The 22,853-nt window shown below is 35.3% G+C and overlaps 2 protein-coding genes across 2 annotated transcripts; one reads left to right on the top strand and one right to left on the bottom strand.

Moving 5' to 3' along the window:
- The first annotated feature begins 9,086 nt into the window (after positions 1-9,086).
- LOC18442841 (nascent polypeptide-associated complex subunit alpha-like protein 1) lies at positions 9,087-14,328 on the top strand. Its single transcript, XM_088860591.1, has 4 exons — positions 9,087-9,242; positions 12,819-12,906; positions 13,068-13,201; positions 13,680-14,328. The coding sequence occupies exons 1-4, from the start codon at positions 9,183-9,185 to the stop codon at positions 14,010-14,012; spliced, it is 615 nt and encodes a 204-aa protein (XP_088716717.1). The 5' UTR covers positions 9,087-9,182; the 3' UTR covers positions 14,013-14,328.
- Positions 14,329-18,476: 4,148 nt separating this feature from the next.
- LOC18442840 (putative E3 ubiquitin-protein ligase RHC1A) lies at positions 18,477-21,780 on the bottom strand. Its single transcript, XM_020672691.2, has 2 exons — positions 21,736-21,780; positions 18,477-19,805 (listed from the first exon to the last, which is right to left on the bottom strand). The coding sequence occupies exon 2, from the start codon at positions 19,657-19,659 to the stop codon at positions 18,736-18,738; it is 924 nt and encodes a 307-aa protein (XP_020528350.2). The 5' UTR covers positions 19,660-19,805; positions 21,736-21,780; the 3' UTR covers positions 18,477-18,735.
- Positions 21,781-22,853: the final 1,073 nt, after the last annotated feature.

Below are 22,853 nucleotides of genomic sequence, written 5' to 3' on the forward strand. Positions count from 1 at the left end.
TGACCCCTACCCACATGTTACCATGCTCTCTCATGGTTATAGATACCCTTATTCACTCATAAATTAGGTTTCACTCTCTCTCCTCACCCCTTCACTCCCTCATGTGCCCCTCTTTCCCCCCTTGTTATTCTTCTTTTCCCTTAGCCATTAAACCCTACCAAGGCCTTTAAGCCCATAAGCCTTAAACCTTTGAAGTTTGAACGCAATCCTCTTGCAGCTTAGTAACCAAGGTGAAGCTTGTAGAACATTTCATCTCGAGGATTTCGATTGGAGCAACGTAAGTAGATTTAATTTTTCGTGTTTCGTGCTTATGTTAATACATAGTTCTTTGCTTAATTCAAATGTGAAATTCAAGTATGTGTGTGCGTGTGTGTGAGTGGGTGCATGCTTACTAAAATTATGTTAAAGGGTGTGCTAATTTCCAGAATTGTGGTCCCTGTTTGAGTGATTGTTAAGGTACTTTAAACCTTGAATTAGACTATGAATCTTGGTGGGTCAGTAGAATTTTTAATGTATTTCCACATGAAAAAACCCTTTATTAATATCTTACTTATTTTGAAAGCTATTTACTATTTGTTGAAGCATGCCAGATCTGTGAAATAAAAATCCAAGGATTTGACATATTTACGTGTGAAGCTTTTGACTTACCAAAATTTATTAGAATAAGACGAAACCATTTTGAAATGTTAGATAAATGTGTCTAAATAAAACTTGGTTTTTGGATCATGATGAAACTCTTTATAGTATGAGAGTTATGGTCATTTTTCTAGTAGAATGTATTTTGTAGTTTCTGCTGCATAGAACAAAAGTGACCCCTAAAAGAATCACATAGTTGATCAACGTCGATCCATTTTCGGTTATTACTTCTCAAATGAAAGTTGTGCATTTATGAGTCTAGTTTCCATAAAGCTATGCATCATGAGTAAGTTCCACATAATCTGAATGTTAGGGTCTTTTTATTAGGGAGTTGTAGTTTCTGCTGTAGAGCAGAAGGTTCACTCCCTGAGTCACTAAACATCTCTGTAAGAAGTCTCTATAAAGAGGCTCTCTATAAGAAGCCTCTTTATTTTAGTGATAATATAATTTATGCATCCTACAGCTTGAGCATATGGAATTCTTTCTATTTCAGCTTTGTCACTATTTTTTAATGGGATGCATTTCTTTGACAATTTCAACCCTTTACAAATGAGTGTATCTATGCGCTTGCAATTTTCCATCTTAAATCTTCTTAAAATACTTTCTAAATAATTTTTTTGAAATAAATATAGAAGTCTCGAACTTCAATATCTTGTTATTTTAATGCCTTATACATATGAGGCTTCTCCCATATCTTTCATCTCAAAATGGGAACTTATCCATGATTTGGTATGGTTAATCATGCTAATATCATTACCGACTCTCAAAATACCACCTACATACAGTGATAATATAACAAAATTGCTCCCACTATTCCAGATATATACACAATGGTTTAACCTATTGGCTACCTAACTAATTTCAGTGATTGCATTATGAAAAGTAAAGTATCATTGCCTAGAAGACTGTTTTAGACCATATAAAGATTTCTTAAGCTATGTATACTTTGTCTTCTTGGCCTTTAATTAAATATCTTTCTGGTTGTTTCATGTATATGTCTTCTTTTAATTTTCCATTTAAAAAAGCTTTTTTGACATCCATCTGAAATAATTCTAGATCATAATATGTAACTAATGCTAGGATGATCCTAATAGATGGAAATTTTGCTACAGGAGAATAAGTCTCTACGTAATCTATACCCTCCCTTTGGGTAAATCATTTAGCTACCAACCTAGCTTTATATTTGTCAATGGATCCATTGGCATTAAGCTTTTTCTTTAGGACCCATTTGCAACCGATGACTTTTCTCTCTTTAAAGAGGTTGACCAACTCTCAAACTTGATTTCTTTTAATAGAATCAAGTTCATCATTCATAACTTGAGTCCACTCAGCTGAGTCGTGTAAGCTAATAGCTACAATGTAACTTTGAGGTTTATCTATTGAATCCTTACTCATTGAAGAACAATTATCTTCATTCATAAATACATAAAATTCTTCTAAAGTCGTAGGTGGGGCTCTAGTTCTTTTAGGCCTGTCTGATATACTTGATTCAATCGAATCATTCTCACTAAATATAGAGGGAGTCTAAGAAACAGGGTTTTCCAAACTCTTATCTTTATCAATTTCATATAAGTCAACATGTTTATTTAAAATATTTTCATCATCTATATTTTTTAAGAAATGAGCATCACGACTCTCAACTAATGATCTAGTATCATGGTTATAGAATCTATACCCCTAAGAATTTTCTGAATAGCTTATAAACGAGCATTTTGTAGTTTTACTTTGTAATTTATCTCTATTTTGTAGTGGTATAAGCACATGTGTCCAAAAACCCCAAACTTTTAATATAGTAAGGTCAGGTTTCCTACCTGTCCATAATTCAGATGGGATCAAGTTATAAATTTTTTTGAGACACGATTAATAATATATATTGTAGTGTTGAGAGCTTCATCCCAAAAATGAGCTGATAAATTTGAATAGCTCATCATGGACCTAACCATGTCTATTAGAGTTCTATTTCTCTTTTCAGCTACACCATTTTGTTGTGGTGTATATGACATAGTTGTTTGGTGAATTATATCATGCTCCTCACAAAATTCGGTTAATAAGGTGGATCAATATTCACCTCCCTTATCTGTTCGAAGAATTTTAATATGTCTACCTAACTGATTTTTTACCTCAGCTTTATATTTTATAAATAATTCTAATACATCCAATTTTTTACTAATTAGGTATACATATCCATAACGTGAAAAATCATTTATAAATGTTATTAAATATTACATACATCTATGTGTTTTTACATTTAATAAGCTACATATATCAGAGTGAACAATACTAAGTACTTCACTAGACCTTTTCCCTTTAGGGAAAGACTTTTTAGTTAATTTACCAGATATACATGGCTCGTATGTTTTTAATACAATTTCTCCTAAATTGGGGAGTAAGCATCTTTTAACCATATGATTCATTTTATCTTTATTGATATGTCCTAATCTTATGTACCATAAATATGAATCATCTATACAAGTAACAACATCAAAAGATGCATCAGAATAACCAGAAAAAGATGAACTTTCATTAACATTCAGTCGATACAAATTGTCAACTTTAGTACCATATACCAATGCTCTAAAATGCTTTCCAATGGTGACCCGACCAGACCTGAATCTTATTTCATAACCCTTATCGTCTAGCCTAGGGACAGAAATCAAAAGAGGAATCAGAATAACCAGAAAAAGATGAACTTTCATTAATATTTAGTTGGTACAAATTGTTAACTTTAGTACCATACACCAATGCTCTAAAATGCTTCCCAATAGTGACCCGACCAGACCTGAACCTTATTTCATAACCCTTGTCGTCTAGCCTAGGGACAAAAATCAAATTGTGCCTCATATTGGGTGCATACAATGTATCAGTCAATAAGAGTTTTGTTCCTCCTAGTAAACACAACTTGAAAGTACCGACACCTAGTACATCATAGTAGGTGTCATTTCTCAGGTAAATCCGCTGGTTACCGGCTGCAATCTCCTTCAATTCTATGAATTCGTCCTTGGTCCTCGAGACATGTCGAGTGAAAACTGATTCGACCCATCAATTTCTCAGGTCATGGTCGGCAACTATTGATTCTAGGACTATGCAGATCAAGTCTTTTCTTTTATTTCAAACAATGTTGTTATTCTGGTTTCTATTTTTATTTTTCATCTTTAGACAATTAAACTTGATGTACCCAATTTTCTTACAATAAAAACATGTCTTCTCAACCTTATTCTTTTGATTTTTAGAATTTTTCTCATTTCCCTTATACTTATTATTTTTCTGATTATTGAAAGATTTCTTGGGGATCTAAGAAGATGAATTTTGGGCAAAGTGGAGCTCATTTGATTTCTTCCTCATTCTTCTCTCAGCTTCAATATTGAGATGCATGAAAAGATTTAACATGGTTATCCCTTGTGCAGAATGGTTCAAAGTAATTACAACAGACTCTTAAGATGGAGGGAGCCTGTTAAGGACAATCGATACTTGCATGCGATCAGGAACTGGATTCTCGGCTGTAGTAAGGTCTTTTGCGAGCACTGTCATTTAATTGACATGCTCGGTCACTGAGTCTGATTATTTCATTCTACAAGAATTGTATTTTTCTAACAACAATTGCACATGGGTATCAGAAGTGGTCCCATACTTTTTAGATAGGGCACCCATCATACTTTGAGTTGTTGTATGATCATCAAAGACTCTAATTAAATCATCTTCCATAAAGCTTAACATAGTAATCCTAGCTACTTTATCATCTTCTAACCATTTGTCAAGTCACATTCTGGCTTGACCATTGGCATTAGGCTCTAAGACTGGTGGTTCTGTTTCTAGGACATAATCTACCCTATATTGGAAAAGAATATATCCAATTTTTCTTTTCCACATAGCAAATTCGTCCCATTGAGTTTTTCAAGTTTGGATAGTTCTGACATGACTAGCCTAGATGCCATTTTAAATTTTTAGATAATACCTAAAAGTTCAAAAAAAAAAAAGTGTATTTAAAAAAGGGTTGTTTGCTAGTTAAATCAATAAATTTGCTGACTCTCAATGAGCTGCAACCTAAAAGAAAAATTTTCTAGAACAATTTATGCACTGCCGTGATGCAACAAAAAATCAATAAAGTAAGGCAACAACTAATTTATGTCAAATCTTACATAAGAATATTTTTCATAAATAAGTCTACATGTTTTAGCACAAGTGAGAGAATCTAGAATGATATTGGATATTTTTCAACAAAAAATAAGGCATAACATAATCACAAAAAATGAATTCTCAAAATCAAGATCATGAAATTTTCTAACTTAAAGAGACCAAAGCATAGGATAATTATGCAATGCAATGATAATTATTATGCAAATAAAATATGTAGAAAATCCCTAAATTATAAGCCAAAAAAAAAAAAAATGCATGCAATTGATATACCAACCTTTACTTGAATAGTTGTTGTGTGCATAACAATTTTCAATAATCCAATAAGATTATGCATTAATTTTTAGCAATAAAATATAGAAGAAAGAAAGGTGCAAGCCAACTGATTTTTAGAAATTATGTGTCTCTGTCTCTCTCTCTCTAAAATTACAGCAGTAACTCTATCTCTCTCTCTCTCTCTAAAATTAAACAGCAAATTTTATCTTTAATTTAATTAAATTTAATTATTATAATAATAAAAATTTGAAAAAGAATTACCACTTCACTTTGGCCAAGTGGTTAAGGTGCGTGGTTGCAATGTGCATGAGGTTTCTTTTTGAGTTAAAGAAGAGCAAAGAAAAAAAGGAGCTTGAAATTCACTAAAACTCAATGAATTTCGTTGTGATATTCAATAGCAAAGAAAACATTGGAAAAAGATAAACTTTGGTTGTGAGATGGAGGTATAAACAAAACAGAAAACGTGGTTATTTAAAAACTTCAGTAAATGAGAGAGAGAGAGAGTAAATGACGAGCAAAGGGAACAAAAGATTACAACGAGTTAACCTAGTATAATAGATAAATATAAATTAATATATTTAATCGTGTGAATAACAACCTGCAAATCTTCTAAGCGTAAAATGGCATATGGAGATAACAATAAATCTGTGAGGTTATTTTCAGATAACAATGAGATGAAAATTGAATGATGGTACGATCCTCCTACTCTTAGGCTAACAATGAGATAATGATATACGATCCTCCTACTCTTAGGCTAACAATGAGATAATGATATATATATATATATAGAACTCACAGATCTCAGAGAAAATTTCAACCGAATGGAATTGGCGTATGAAGTCAACAATCTCAGAGATGAGAAATTTCAACAGAGTAAATGGAGAACTGATATCGAAAAGAAAAGAAAAATTAAAGAGAGATATTGTTCAATAAAATATAAACTCAAAGGAAACCAAATAATTGATTTCGATCCTAGGACCTATGGGTTATGAGCCTACCACACTTCTGCTACTGAAGCTCTCGTACCAATGTTAGAATTATTAGAGAAGAGATGAACCCCTCTCCAAGGATTATTGGGGATGTTGTGAGACCTGAGATAGCAAAGATCATGCCTATTCCTAGAATAATGAGAACTCAAAATTGATTATGTGGTATGCCTCTCCATTGCTATGAAACCCTTCTTAAATAGGGATGGAAGGAGACCGTTCTCCAACGATCGGCTGAGTTCCTGAAATTTCTGAGAAACGTGGCCCTTGTAATCTTAGGAGGTCGGCGGTTATTTTCTACCCGTTAGATCACGTGACTTTCTCTCTCTAAGAAGCCTCCCTATTTTGGTGATAAGTATTAGATTATAAGAGAGAGAAAAATGACACGTTTAAAGGCCCCATGACCACATACACACGTACCAACAATGTGTGCATGGTAACATGCTGCTGGTAAGATATATGTACATAGAGACATGCTTCTGATATATGATCTGTGCATGGTAACATGCTTCTGAGAAGATATTGGCACATGAAGACATGCTTATGTTATGATCTGATGAGATATTTGTGTCTGCAGCTGTGATTTCTCCAGGCTCTATATGATAGGATGAGAGTTAGGAGTGTATGTATTTGGGTCGTCACTTGCCCAAAACTTATGTGATGCACTACTCATTGGGACCTTTTTGGTAGTATAGCACGCTCTCGCTAAAAGACACATGAGAGGCCGTGTCTTGCAAGGCCAATGCTTATCAATTTACCACATGACAATGGGGTTGTGTGCATCTGTGATGCACTATACAATGGATTTACCCCGTTGGTGGTACTTCTCTCTTGGTTGTGATGGTAGAGGCTCTACACATCATGATTTGATTTGTCCGGTGGGCGGGGCTTCTACTTCAGGGGTTAGTTGGTATCTTTTGATCTTGATTATGTATGTTACATGCATGCCTAAATGTTTTAATCTGTTGTGATGCTCATGCCTGAATGATTTGATCGACTTCTTATTACAATAATATCTGATTAGTTATTACTGAAACATGAAATAAATCGTGCATGAAAATATGAATTTGAAGTATGATTCTATGTTTTGTAAGACTTGCATAAAACCTTAATTATTGATATGACAATATATTTGTAAGTATGAAAGCATGACACCTAGAACTTATTTACTGGACTTTATAACTCACTCGGTTAATTTTTTCCTATGTAGAGTGATGACTAGTCGTGCTTGGAGTGGGGTATCTTAGTGGTCGTGTTTGGGGTCCCTTTCCCCTCTTCTGTTGAAGCTCTATTTTGCAGTGTATATTTTGGTTGGCAATCTGGCCATATAATTCATTTTGATTAGTAATACGTATTAATGTTGGGGCTTTGTGCCTTGGACTTATATGTACTATTTTATGTATTTTGGAACTTGTTTATCTAACAAACTATGATTATGTATATTGTGTTTTTTTTTTCATTTCTTTTGTGACTGACTTGATACCCAAAATTCCTCATTTTTCAAGGTGTTGAGGGCACTCCAACCAAAGTGGCCCTCGCAACCTGTGGTCATGGTCCCACGCCCTGCGTTCTTTTGCCGGGCCTGAGCTTGGCCCTCCGTGGGTTCGACAGGGATGACAGGGAGCAGAGTTGTGACACCTATTCTTAGAGAGAACTCTGTGAATTGAGAGAGAGAGAGAAGAAATTTCAGAGCCAAAAAATTAAAGGGACTTACTTGGAGCTTCAAATTTACACAACTATAACTATTCAAAGGAAAAAAAAAAAAAAAGCAGAAAGAAATATCAAATTTGGAGAGAGGAACAACTCTAAAGAGACAATATGCAAAGCACCTGTAAATTTCAAAGAAATAAACCCTAAATCAAAGATTTTACTTGACCTTGAGCTTGAAGCTCTTAGGGTATAGAAAATCATTAAATGCGCAACCCCCCATTGGATCACTGTGCCCGATAAGATTTGAATTTTAAATTTGAAATGGTCATTTTAATTTTTTTAAAAATACTGGCAAATTTGAGTTTAACATCAGCGATTAGATTTTAATTGATCTTATGGCTTACATTTTTTTTTATAGGATTTTTGAAGCACATTACTTCCATAAGATATCCGTAGAGTTGTGGAATCATTTTCTATTTACACCCGTTACACATGTGAGGGTTATTGCGGCCCCAATGGAGTTACTCATGTTATGGGTGCGGATAGTAAACATTCAGGTTTACATATTAAAGGCATGATGAAGTTTCTATAAAGCCTAGGCTTTATGAAAGCAAAATAAAGCCTCACCTTAACTCCTCGTCTACACAGTAATTTCGACAACAAAAAATCTTTATAATGGCTCTATAATTAATTTTTAAATACCGACAATAAATTTTGAAACTAAAAAAATATAAAGATCTTGCAGATTTTTTAACAATTATTTTTAGGGTAAAATAAATGAGTCTAGATTATTTGTTACAACATACATTATTTTTAGAGCTTGAAATCTAATTTTTTTCACAACCATAATTTCAAGCCGAGATGATCGATATAAAGGTTTTTCGATACTTAGGGTCTGGTTTCTATAAGATTGCAACCTTGAACAATCCAATTAAGGCGCACCTCCAAAATTTATCATAACATGTAGTTTGGTGTAAAAAATTCTTAAGATTATCTAAAAATCTATTTTTATATTTAATGATAAAATTTTAAACTTCAAAAATGATTAAAATCAAGTAGATCTATAAATATATGAAACTATTGAAAATGGACGGTCTAGATAATGTATTGCAAGATATATTATATATTCATACATCTTGATTTCGAGATGATCAATTAAAGCGTTTTTCAACATTAAAACAACATTTTTCAATGGATTTTGAGGTACATCTTTATTTGTACATTACAAAGTTGCAACTTTATATAACTTTTTCCCTACTTAAATTGTATTTTTTGATGATTTATGAGGTGAGGTGTATTTATTTTGATAGGGCTGCAGCCCTATCAAACGACTTTCCTTAAAAGCACAGGTGCTAAAGCCCTTCACCCAAAATGAAATTCTCATATATAAAATCCGATTTCCAATCGGTCCTAGGGTTTTTGCGTTTCTCAGTCTCTCTCTCTAAGCCGTGGTTTCTCTCTCTAGGTTTTCTCTTCTAAGTTCAGTGAAAGCTAAGAAACGCCATGACTGCTCAGACCCCAGAAGAGCTACTCGCCGCTCATCTTGAGCAGCAAAAGATCGACGTGAGCTTCTTCTATGCCCTACTCACTTTCCATCTCCATTTCTTTTGTTTATGATTCCGAAGGGGTTTTTTTTTCATCTGTTAAAACCCTATTTCTGTTCTGTATTGCCTGAAAAATGGTCCAATTTCTATTGCTTTGGTTTGTAGGAGCTGGAATACTCCTCTTCATTGTTTGTGTTTTTTGTTATTGAGCTCACAAATGTCCTCTGTGTTTCTTATTTCAGTATTTCATGTGACAAGAAAACTTCAGAATTGTATTCTTTTTTTTTTCTTTTAATGACTATTGTCTTTGAATTCCAAACAATACGCGGTTCAACTCCCAATCCAGTCGAAAATATCATATATTAGACGGGGAAGAATGAATTGATTTCTCGGATCTGTCCTGTGATGATATAGTGATTATTGCTTATATGTGCTTGTTGATGGTGTTCGCCATGGATTCACTTTAATATTAGGGGATAGGAAGAATCTTGTGTTGTCCCCTACCGTTGTTAACTTGTTTTTGCAGGAAGAAAAAAATATTTTTCTTTCTTCACCATTTATTTGTTTTTATATCTTTGTTATCATGATAAGAATTACCTTTGGTTCTTAATACTTGGCTTGGATATATCTTTTGTGGAGCTGTAATGCCACGTGATTGGATAGCCATGGATATGCACTGGTAGATACCAATACAATCCTTTCTTTCTTTTTTAATCATAGTCCTTGTTTTTATGCATATGCAATGAAAGTTGTTTTGTTTTAGTTGATGCATATGCCAAGTAGTTGGAGTTACTTGGTGCCTCTGATCTGGCCTTTGATAAAATGGTTATTGTGTCAAATATTTGGTGATGACTCTTTGGAATGATTGGTTATGATGGAGCTTGCGGGGGTATCAACATTTTTTCTGACGGCGTAGTGGTATCAATTTTTCACAATGGGAGGATGAGAAGGATTTTTGTCTTAGCCTCCTTTTAGGAATGGTTGATTTTGAAGAAGTAGAATTTGTTCTTTAGATCAGAAGATTCATTGTATGGTCATGCAATGACCTTGTGCAAAATGTTAATTATTGTTGTAATGGGTAAGGACCAATTTTGTTTAGTTTTAGTTTTTGAAAAGGAGAGTCGAGAATTTTGGGGTGGGTTTTGGGGGTAAAAACACAGTGGATGATGATAGGGGGTAATGGCTAATGTAGATATGTTGAGTGCCTCTATGTGCTGAGTATATGGTTGGAGGAGCTGTTGAGTGTCTATTGGGGGTGAGAGCTCAAGGTTGAAATGGAAAGGTGGAGTATGTATCTGGGGGCTATATAATAATTGCAAGGTGATTATGAACCTTTCTAATGGATGTAAACATGATCCCGTTGTAGTAGAGAAAGGCGTGAGTTATGTATGTGCTTTCAATGCAGAGATTTATAGACTAAGAGCAACGTTGAAATGACGTGAAATTTTTATTACTTTCTTGAAGCTATAACTTCTGTACATCATGTTGCATGAAGGATACCATACTACCATTTAAAGATGCATGGCAGAGATGTGGAGAGTTGAAAGTCCCTGGCTTAGAGCTTCTAGCGACCGCCTCCTTAGCAAGGGACTGACCTCCTTATTGGAGGATCTTAAGATATAATGAAAGATAACCCATGCCTAGTTACTGATGTTAACAATCTCATTCATGTTGAGTCACTTTTGACTATTGTTAAGTCATGAGAAGTACATGGTGCAATTTTATTTTTGTTCATGCCACATGGGGTTAATAACCCTCTAGTTGGAGTCTTATTTGAACAAGGCTCCTGTCCCTCATTTATTATAAAAACAAGGTCTTCTAACCTTCATTGATGGGTAGGATCTGTCAACTTCCAATAGGAGTACTTCTTTATTTGATAAATTCTAGGATGGCAGGTTTTATACAGAAAAAGAAAAAATCCACAACCCTTATGGGGACCTACCTCTCCCATGTGGATGCATCTCACAAAAAGACAATTCTAAATAAATGAAAAGCAGAAAGACGGTTAGCACTTGTTAGAAATTAAAAGCTTGCATCCTTTTTTATCATATTTGCAAAAAATGATTGTACGTACAACACTTTAAAAAAATTTTATTGTAGGCAAATTGTTAAAAGTGATGTTTACAGTGGTACGTTTTCTTCTACTCTTCTTTCTTTTTCCTTTGTAGTATGGTGGTATGGTACAAGGGCTTACCAAGTGATCACCCTTTCTGTGGTGTCTATAGTAGCACAGTTTTATTGTCTTACAAAACTGGGCTCTGTAAAGTGTCTTCTCTAACTCAAGGGTGGATCTTGAAAGAAGTTCTCATCTATGGTTAAAATACAGGAAACACCTATAATAATACCCCAGATTTCCCAAGTTCCTACAACTTTCACCCTCAAGGCACTAGGAACAAAGCATACTTCTGGGAAAGTCAAGCACACCATATTTCACATATAATTACAAAACAAAGCTAAAAATATAACTTCCCAGGAAAAACAGAAGTTTTATGACAGTTTGATAAAAGAGTGGGAGAATAATGAGGATCAAAACAAGGATTTGACTTGTGCGTTGTACAAAGTGAGAAACAACTAATTGTCTGACCTTGTCTATCCATGAGGCATTGAGTGTGTTCTGAATTGTGGTTCCTTATTTACGAATAAAGTAATTTTAGACGTGCTATTTATATGGTCTTTATAAGAAAAAAAAAGGTCTCAGGCACTGCCCCCTGGCCTTGGAGGCTTGACAGCATATTCAAAGAAATCTGTCAACTCACAAGGAATCTACAAATCTTGTGGAGCCATGTTTGGAGAGAAGCAAATGGTGAGGCTGATTCCCTAGCAAAGGCAGCTGCAACCTTGTCTCAAGCGAACCTGAGCAACCCTTAGGGAACCTCTGCGGAAGTCCCTATCACAGATTGGAATTGATATAATGTCTTAATTTATGTAAAGCTTTTTTGATATGCCTTTGGTTTTGTACAGGGCACCCGTTTGTGGGTTGCCTATTTTTTGGGCGGAACCCGTCTGTGGGTGTCCTGCCCCCCTCTCCTCTCACATTCTGTACTCACTTTCAGTTCAATGCAGTTAACATATTCAAAATAAAATAAAAATTCTGACTTGAGCCATTGAGTGTATTTAGAATTGCAGTTGTTGATTGTTTTAAAATTATGTAATTTTAGATTTGCTACTTATATGGCCTTGGTGAGAAAAGTTATTTCTATGACCTGTCTGTTCATGAGGAATTGAGCGTGTTTAGAATTGTGCTGTGCACAATTTGAAAATGATGTAATGTTAGATGTGCTCCTTATGTGGTCTTTGCAGAGAATGAAGATGATGATACTGTGCATGGTTGTATGCCATGGTCGAAGGAAAGAAAGACATGTATCTGTAGATTAGCCTATTGAATATAATTGTGACATGTGTATGAGTGTATCTGTAGATTAGCCTTCTACACAATTTGGTTTCACATTTCTATACTCATTGTGACGCAATTTTCTTATTTCCTACTTGCCTTTTATTTGTTTTTAGTAATTTATACTTCACTAGGTGTTGTTCCTGTGATCTAGTTGTATTTGTCCTTGTTTAAATCCATGTGAATATGAATCCATTGTTGCAGTTTGATGAGCCGATAGTAGAGGATGATGATGATGAGGACGACGAAGATGATGATGATGAAGATGATGACAAGGAAGAACATGCTGAAGGTAACTCGTTGATTGCACGTCTCATATCATTGTCGAATATGTACATTTGCATGTCGTTTGGCTATGCGCACATGCATTTGTGTTGCATCATCGTGTGTATATGTGCACGATGTGAGCTCATCACATTAATGGTAATTGGCATGCGCATGTCCATTTTGCAGGACAACAAGGTGGTGACCCGAACAGCAAGCTAAAGCAGAGTCGGAGTGAGAAGAAGAGTAGGAAAGCAATGTTGAAGCTTGGGATGAAACCAATTCCTGGTGTGACTCGTGTGACTGTCAAGAAAAGCAAAAATGTAAGCCTCAGCTCCTCTCTCTCTCTATCTCTGAGTGTCTGGAATAACCTTTTTCTTACCAATCTTATACATCTTTGTGCCTTGGAGCACTTATCCTCGCACCTGAGTTGTAGCCACAAATTTTTGTGTGTGTGTGTGTGTGTGAGAGAGAGAGAGAGAGAGAGAGATAGAGTGAGAGAGAGAGAGAGAGGAAAGACTTGGGTTGGGGGGTGGGGGTGGGGGTGGGGGTGGGGGCAGGGGGGGAGGGAGACAGAGTTAGTTTGTTCATGTCCTTTTTTTCTAGAGGTCTTCATATTTTCATTACTGTCTCTCATTCTGTGTCTGGTGAGAGAGAGAGACTTCAGTGTTCATATCCTTTTTATATTTAAAAATTTGTGGTTCTCTTATTCCGTCATCATCATTGTCATCTTGTTCTCTCCTCTTCTGAGGGGGCCTTGGTGGCAAGTTTACACGTCTTCTGTTCTCTTGGGCCTTGCAGATACTGTTCGTCATCTCGAAACCTGATGTTTTCAAGAGCCCAACATCGGATACCTATGTTGTATTTGGTGAGGCAAAGATAGAAGACTTGAGCTCTCAGTTGCAAACACAGGCTGCGGAACAATTCAAGGCCCCTGATCTTAGCCATGTGATCTCCAAGCCAGAGTCATCAGCAGTTGGTCAAGATGATGAAGAGGTTGATGAAACTGGAGTCGAGCCAAAGGATATAGAGTTGGTGATGACTCAGGCTGGTGTATCTAGGTCCAAAGCTGTGAGAGCCTTAAAGGCAGCTGATGGTGATATTGTCACTGCCATTATGGATCTCACCAACTAGATAGAGAGTGATCCATGTTGAGGTAAACTACAATACCCCCAAAGGAGCATCTTTTGTGATTGCTTATTCAATTTTTATCTTTTAATCTGTATTAAAAGAGACTCTCTCTCTCTCTCTCTCTCTCTCAGAAAAAAGAATCTATGTTAGGTACTGTATGAGTATTTCATGAATTTGTGTTTTGAAGTTTATCGGTTGTAACGATTACGTGCTTTTGTTTGATTTTGCTCTCCATTCTGAGTATGATGGTTTGCTGCTGTGCTGTTACAATGAAAAAGGAAGAGAAACATGCTTAATTGCTTATTGTCTAAAAGAAAAACTTGACTTGGTTTTTGTTTTTTCCTTTGCTGAATGGTAAAACACCCTTCCCCCCATTTGTGAGGGTCGGGGGACTAGATGGGTTTGAGAGTGAGAGGGAGGGAAATGTTATTTAGAAAAGTATATTACAAACTAGAAAGTTATAAAGTTCGAATAGTTGGGATAAGGTTCGGACAATGATGAGATTACGAAATATGAAGCTCCATAATAATTACTATTTTTTTTTTTTCAATGGTCAAACTATCTCGAAAGATTAATAGAAATTAATAACATAAAATTAATGAAAAATTATGAGGTTGAATTAACAGTTTTACCAATTAAATTTTTAAAAAAATTCGTTACCTACTCAAAATGGTGTATGAAAATTTGTCAAATTGCTCTGTAACCTTGAATGTGTGTCCTTCAAGAGTTTCCTATGAAAAGTTGTCAAATTGAACTAAAAACAAGCATAATATTTAAGTTTGAAGTAGCTAAAGCAACTCTTGTTCAAGATTTCTATCAAAATAGTTGAAGAGGTATGAAAGTAAAATGACTTTTAAAAAGTAACAAATTTTCTATGAAAATAGTTGAAGAGGTATGAAATTAAAATGACTTTTAAAAAGTAACAAACCTTGTAGGTAAACTGGTTAATCGCGTCTTTGATTTGGGGGTGATCGGACCATTTTAGCGATATTTTTCCAAAATAAAAAATGCAGAATAATTCCAAGAAACATTAGTTGCATGATTAAAGGCTGTCAAGAAAAAGAAAACACGAATTACATGATTATGTTGAAGCTCCTTTCCCTCTTTGTGCATTATTTGCCATCACTGAGAGTTGACATCGTCATTATTGCAATGGGCTTTATTTGGACTGACCACCTACTTAAGGTACTGTGCAAGTCTGCTCAGCCACTTTTGCTTCAGCTTAGGCGCAAAACAAGATTTAAAACAAAACCCTAAAATAATTTTGAATTTTGGCTCTACAATGGAAAATCAAGATGGGATTACCAATCCCTCCCTACCCCAACATTTAGATTTAGAAATACTTGCTACAAGGTTGTATTTTGAACGAGGAAGATCTTTTCTTTAGAAAGAAAAGAGGGGAAATGACTAAAACCCCATTTGACTCAAGTTTATTAACATCTTCCTCCCAAAGCCTTTTTAAATCACCCCTAACACTGTTTTGCTTTGCACTTTCCCTCAATAAATAGACCATATAATTATGATCGAAATACCTCTCTTTGTCTTGTACCTAAGTTTTGTAGTGCCTGTCCGGCACGAAACAGTGTCGGATCGGCTTCATTTGACACTGTTTTAGTCAATGTGCCAGACCGGTTCGGCACATTTTGGTATCAGTCCGGCATATTTTTTGTTGGTCCGATACATTTTGGTGTCAATTTGGCTGCTGGACTAGCACTATGAAATCAATGTGCCGGATTGGTCCGACACATTTTGGTACCAGTCCGGCACATAAAAAAAAAAAAAAAGGTGATGTGAACATGGGTCAAATGGGGGTATTTTGGCAAAAAAAGCATTTTTCAATTGGAGAGAAAGTACAAAGAAAATCAGTGTTGGGGGTTTTTTTAGTGATTTAAAAAGACTTCTGGGGAGGATGTCAAAGACTTTGGGGGAGGATGTTAAGAAACTTGAGTCAAGGGAGGATTTCAGTAATTTTCCCTATCATCTAAAAAAAAAAAGTTAGATCATCTTCGCTCACCTGGAAATCCAATTGTAGGTGGGAAAAAAAAAAATTGAGGTTAGAAAATCTCAAAATCAGAGATTGACTCCAAACTGCCGATAGATCTAGCGACTTGAGAGCTCAAAAATATTTATATTATTCTCGAGATGAATTTAATATCATCTGAAGATTTACAAATTAAAAAGTGTTTTTTGGGTGGGCTAGACCATCTAACTTGGTCTGTAGGGTAAGCCATATAACCTTTTTGTTTTAGCATATTAGGTACTCTAATTTACAAGTACAATGAGGTGCAATAATGAAGTTTGATGACTATATTAGTGGCCAAAACAGGGTTTAGTTTAATTTTTTAAGAGGTGCAATAATGAGAACAATCCACCGTAAAGTTCGGTGATCATGTTAGTGCGCCCCACCAAAACTTTTCTCAACAAAGTTTCTAGTGTAATATAATTATCATACTACTTTAATAACTTATCTAAGGGTGGCAATGGGCTTGGGCCAGGACCGGGCCGGGCTAGAAGACTGGCCCAGCCCCAGACATGGCCTGGCCCTAAATGGGCCAAAGGTGCCCTAGCCCATGCTTGGCTTGCCTAGCCCTGGCTCGGCCCTATTAATGGGTTTGGGGCTAAGCCTAGTGAGTAAATATTAACCTTTTCAGTTTTCTAAATTCATAAAAATAGAAACAAGAAAAGACAACCGAGCGAGGCTGGTCAAGACTAAGAGTAGGACCGAGTCATGACCCCGAGCCTTGGCCTAGCCTGACCCAAACGCCAAGCCTAGATTTTAGGCCCATGCCATGCTTGGAAGTCTGGCCTACCCAAGCCTGGCCCTCTAGCCAACTTTAGTGGCCCAAGCTGGGTTTTTCGATGTTGGGCCACCCAACCCATTGCCACCACTGTCTTATCCTTAGATTGTCTTGTCTTGAAAATGAGAAAAATAAAGCAAAAGAGGAATTGACATATTTTATAAAATTTAATCATGTGGAGTATAATAATACAATTTCTTATAGTTCTGGTAATAGGCAATAGCAGTTCATTGGAAATGAACTATTTCTTCACGCAACATCCCACATCTACTATAATTTTCTATGTAATCTTCAAGTCCTTTGCATGGTGACTTATTAAATTGCCTAATCTTTCTCAGTAGTTTAAAGACTTGTGAACTTGGAGAAGAAAAAACTTAGTTTTCATTGGCATGATTAGTCAATGCTCATGGGTGATAATTGAACTAATTAAGAGGAACTTGTCAAAATACACTAAAGATATTAATATTTAAATTTTGGGATTATATACAATGAGACCATTTACTTTCGGTACATATCATAATCACTGTGAAATCTAATAGCTTGTGTATGTCATAAAATTTGAAAAAATTTCTTTTGAACTAAAACTTAATCAATAAAATAAATGCAGCCACCAATTTCACAGTGGTCAAAATTAATTGCAACCATCTTGTACCAAAGGTAAATGGTCTCATTGTTTATTTTCCCTTAAATTTTACCATGATTAATTTCAAAATACCCATCAAAATCCATATAATTTTAACTCAGAAACAGTAGAAAAAGGATAAAATATTTAATTGTTTAAAAATGAGATGTAATTTAATAAATTTCCCTGGACTTATTAACACCTGCATGACAATTTGTTGCTATAGCATATAATTTCATCATATACCCAAACAAGTTCGACAATCCCATTTCCCTACATGATATAAAGGAGAGATCAAAATTGCACAGGAAAACTCTGAAATGCCTAGTCAGGAAACGCTGGCCTGACCAAGCAAGCAAAGGCATACATCCGCAAAGACTAACACCAGCTACCCCAAAAGAAATTTTAAAAGTCTTAGCATGGAAAACTTGACTCATAATTTCAGCCGTCGGATTAGAATGGATGTTGGGATAACCTCAATATAATACCATGCCTAATACAGTTCTATTTTAATCTCCACCTACAAAACCTACTAAAAATAAAGAATATTTTCAATAAAAAAAATGACAATTTCGGATTTTTATTTTATTTTTATAATGTCAACCTGACAATTTTGGATTTTATCAGAAATTATTTTTCTTATTTTTATTAGGTGTGCCAAAGTGAGAAAAGGTCAAATTTCATCTCAAATGATTCATAAAAATTGAAATTAAAATTCAAATACTCTAAACCCATCAGATCAAAATCAAATAGTTCATATACTAATGTGACATTGGGAATCAGGGACTGAACTGGTAAGACGGTTACATATGGGTGAAGCCACATAGATAAAACAGGTTTCCCCTTAAACAAGGTTTAATAATAAAAAGAAAAAGAAAAAGCCAAGCATTAATGGTTCTCCCTAAACCATATTGATAAAGACAATTCTTTGGGTTAATGTTTCATGTAGAAACCATATTGATAAAGAAAATTCTTTGGCCTATTGGTTCATGCAGAAACCATATTGATATAGACAATTCTTTGGGCTCTAAAGACGGAACAAAACAATGAAAGACGACAGAACCAGACCATTGATTACTTCTAAACAACATTAACACAGAGTAAAAGTACATTATTTACATGCCAAAAAAAAAAAAAAAAAGGAAAAGAAAGGAGCTAGACCAAAGGTCTCTTCCCCTAACAAGTATTTTCAGGTCACTACTCTCATAATTCGAGGTTGTTATTTAAACTTTCAATCTAACTTTAATGCCCCAATCTGCAAAAGGCTACAGCAACCAAAGCATCGAGCCCAAACCCGGAAAAAAACCTAATCTTCAAAAGGCCATATATTCGCCTCATGGGTTGCAGTTGCAGTTGCAGTTGTTGTCGAGCTGCTATCTCCAGTCTCCCTATGGTTTGAAGTCGAGCTAGATGATCGGAATGGCCAAAGAAAAGAGAACAGGTTCCGTCTCCCTTGGCCTTCCACATTGCTACCAGTACTCCGGTTTCCATTGCTAGGCCTACCAGTATCACGAGCAGTGCTAGCGTTTTGTGCAGTTAATTCTTGCCTACAAACCGGGCAGGAATTATGTTGAACCAGCCAAGGAACAATGCAATCTGAGTGATAAATGTGCTTACATGGCATTTCTCTTGCTTCGATACCAATTTCAAACTTATCCTTGCAGACAGGGCAATGTGAATCTCCACGCAGATGCCTTTGAGTGATCTTAATTGTGGGCATTGCGTCTATTGAGGATCGGGAGGCAGGTGGGGGGCCACGCCTGTCATTTTGAGTGAGCTGCTCGATCAAGGCTTCGAGCCTCGAGTCCATGAAATAGTCACTAAAATTTGGGGGTAAGCGTCTTAGCCCGACACCAGAGCCCCCATCAAAAAAAAACTCCATTCCCCCTTCATCCATCATTCGAGCAGGGAGTTGGCCCCTAAAGACCACCCATGGCCCAAACCCAAACCCGATGCCTTCTCGGTTTTGACCGATACGCCCTCGCACATCAACTTCACGAGATCTCCTGCCTGATCGATGTTCACCTAGCAAGGCTGATAGGGCCTCGATGATTCGAGCCCCTGGCTCTTGATCGTCATCATAATTTCCAAAAAGGTTTGAGAGGCCCCCTAAATCTCCAAGTTCTTCTATGAAACCTCCATTGCAATTAGGACATTGGGATTCTCGACTAGAGAGGCGTACTGCACGCCGGCATTCATGGCACCAGTGTGTATTCCCACTACTAGACATTTTCTTAAGATTTTTTTTTTTTTGAGGAAATTTTCTTGAGAATTTTCTGCACCAGATTGATCAGAGAGTCTTCAACAACAGCCTCCAATATCGACACGAGGTAAGGCCGAATACCGAGGCCTCACAAATGTTTATCTCCCCTCCAACTGATCATATAGAAGAATGAAACGATCACAGAGAGATAAGAAGAATTGAAGCATTCAAATATCAGCTTAAATGTGTTCCCAAAACTTAATATAGCTAATCATGAGATATCATGGAACAAAGTTAAGGCCTTAAGGGTATACATGAGTTATATCTTCTCTTTTCATAAAAGAAAAAAGTACAACCCTCTTGAGATAATTCCCACTGCAATGGGAACATGAACTGAAGACAAAAAGATAAAGACAAGACTTAAAAAGTCAATGACAAACAATGAAATTTCTTGCTTTTTAATAGTTACACTCGATTGAAATTCATAATACACAGAAACTGAGTTTCCCATGAGAGAACAAAAGACTACAGGTAAAGAAAGAGAAACCTACAAATCACATAATATGCTAAAATGAACCACGATAATTATTATAGGGAAGGAGCCAAAAACCTAAAAGAAGACTCACACAATTTTATTAGAGAAAACCGTCACAATACATATTAATCAAGTCATTTTACTTATTGAATAAGTGCTAAAAGCAATATAAAATTTCGATTTCCCGAACAAATGAAGAACAAAATCCTGCATAAACCTACAAAACACACATCATAATTATAAAAGGACCCTTATAAAGCACACTAGCATCTATCTTAGTTATAAAAGAAAGCTTGTAAAGGAAACTAGCATCTATCTTAGTTAGAAAACAAACCTTGTAAAGCAAACTAGCATATGAATTATCAAATAAACACACAGGATACTCTAATGAGTTGTGGCAGAATGGAGAAAAAAACATAAGGAATTGAATTTCATATATCAAATCTTTTATAAATGAAATCACACATCTCAATTTTAGAAGAACTTCTGCCGATCTACTATTGATTATATTTTTCAATGATAAATTGCTTGGTACAAGCACATGAAAATAATACCAAAAGAAAAATGAACAGTAAATAAAAATGGATAGAAGAGAGAAAAAGAAACAATATAGTATTGCCTAGAAATGAAGCCAAGAATCAAAACAATCTAGACATCACAAATCTTAATTATGGAAGAAATACATAAAAACTTGTAAACCTAAATCTTTAACACTGAATAACCCCAACCCTCCACCCAAAGAAAAAAAAAACCTCAGTGATCACACCAGAACAAAGTTGAAACTTCAGATATCACATGTTAAATATAAAGCCTAAAATCCAAACAGGGGACATTCCAATCAGAAATAAGAATACAAGCTCTATAGAGACCAAGAAATCACACATCTTATTCACAGAAGAAGCCCTAATATCCAACCATATTGGCTGGTAATGAAACCTAGAAATTGCAGATTCGAATACCTGATAATTCCTTCTATGGCCTAGTCTTAAAAAACACAGATCGTCAACACAAGAAAGGGGGAAAAAAAAGAACCAAAAATGTTATATCTTAATTACTAAAGAAACCATGTAAACATCCACACTGAATCTCAAGAGAATGAAAAAAGAAATAAATAAAGAAATCATAATAACTGCAGAACAAACCACATAAAAAAAAACATCTAAAACATTCTGAATCCAAAATCATAAACATCCTAAAAAATAATTCTTAAAAAATTCACAAACCCAGAATTCATGCATGAAAATATCCCCAAAAACCAAAAACCGAAACAATCAATTCACATCAGAACGAAGAATACTACATATATCATTCGGATGAAAGAACCCTAAATTTCGAAGTGAATTCCTGTTTAAAATTACGGGGAAAACCCTAAAATACCTTGAAGAAATGCAAATCAAATACCAAAAAAAGAGCCAAAAAAAGCCCAAATGAATCGAATCATGGAAGGGATGAGCAAAAAGAGCATATATATATATATATATATATATATATAAGTAAATTGTAGTTATTACGCAAACAACAATAAATTTAATGAACAGAAAAATAAGAAAGAACACGACTTTTGTTACCTGAAGGAGAAGACGACTGGTTTTGGGTCAGAAAACCCTAGAACTCCATTATTATTCCTTTGCTCTTTTCCACTTAATAGTACAGAGAAAAAGATAAGACTGGAATAAAAGGACGTAGAATGCCTCCATTAAATATGACAATACCGTAAGCATCCCTTCCAAGTTCCAACCTTTTGGAATTCGATATTTCGGTCGGAGAAAGATTTCGGGAATAACAACTCTTTGAATTGAACGCCGAAATCTGGCGTTTTTCCGCTGAAGGACTTTGCACTTGACACGGTTAGCATGCGGGTCAAAACCGGACATGAAAAAATGCAGTCCTCTAAATAAATCTATTTTCGAGATGGATTTTTAGATTTATTTTTTAAAGATATATAATCTCTAACGTAGAGATAATATGAAAAAATAAAAAAAAATTAAAATTATAAATAATAATTCTATTATTAAAACATTTGAGCCGTTTGTTTCAATTATTTTTAGATGGACCATGTATTTGCATCCATCTTTATACTTCTGGACCGTATAAGTAGAAATGTGTTCCAGCCCGCATGAAACAATTTTCCCTTTCCATTGGCACTTGGTTTTCTATAGTTTATCAACCCCCTCCCAACCGTCTCATGTCAAGAAAGAACGGCGGAAGAGTAAGAGGATTTTGCTGGTGTTTGGTTTCCTACATGTTAGTCACACCATTCCAGCCATTAGATGCCAACAATGGACTGCTAGACTACTTCGATTACAATCCGAAAAAGGGAGATGAGTGGCTATTGTGTCGGTGTCCACAAGTGTTTTAAAAATGGGTGTGGTTTGTACAAGAAAATTGTTTCATGCAGGCTGGACCACGTTTCTACATATGCGGTCCAGAAAGTGTAAACTATCCATCTTAAAGATGGATGCAAATTGGTGTTCCTTCTAAGAACAACGGAAACTAAATATGCAGTCCAAATATTTTCTTACTAGAATTATTATTTTAGTTTTTAAAATGTATTTATGTTTTCATATTCATGATCTCCATGTTAGAGATTACATGTCCTTAAACATTAAGTCTTAAAATCTATCTCAAAAATAGATTTATTAAGAGGCCCGCATTTCTACATATGCGGGATTGGCCACATAGAAAC

This window comes from Amborella trichopoda, chromosome 1, assembly GCF_054954075.1.
Source record: "Amborella trichopoda isolate Santa Cruz 75 chromosome 1, AtrichopodaSantaCruz75HAP2 v2.0, whole genome shotgun sequence".
In the NCBI taxonomy this organism is placed as follows: Eukaryota; Viridiplantae; Streptophyta; class Magnoliopsida; order Amborellales; family Amborellaceae; genus Amborella; species Amborella trichopoda.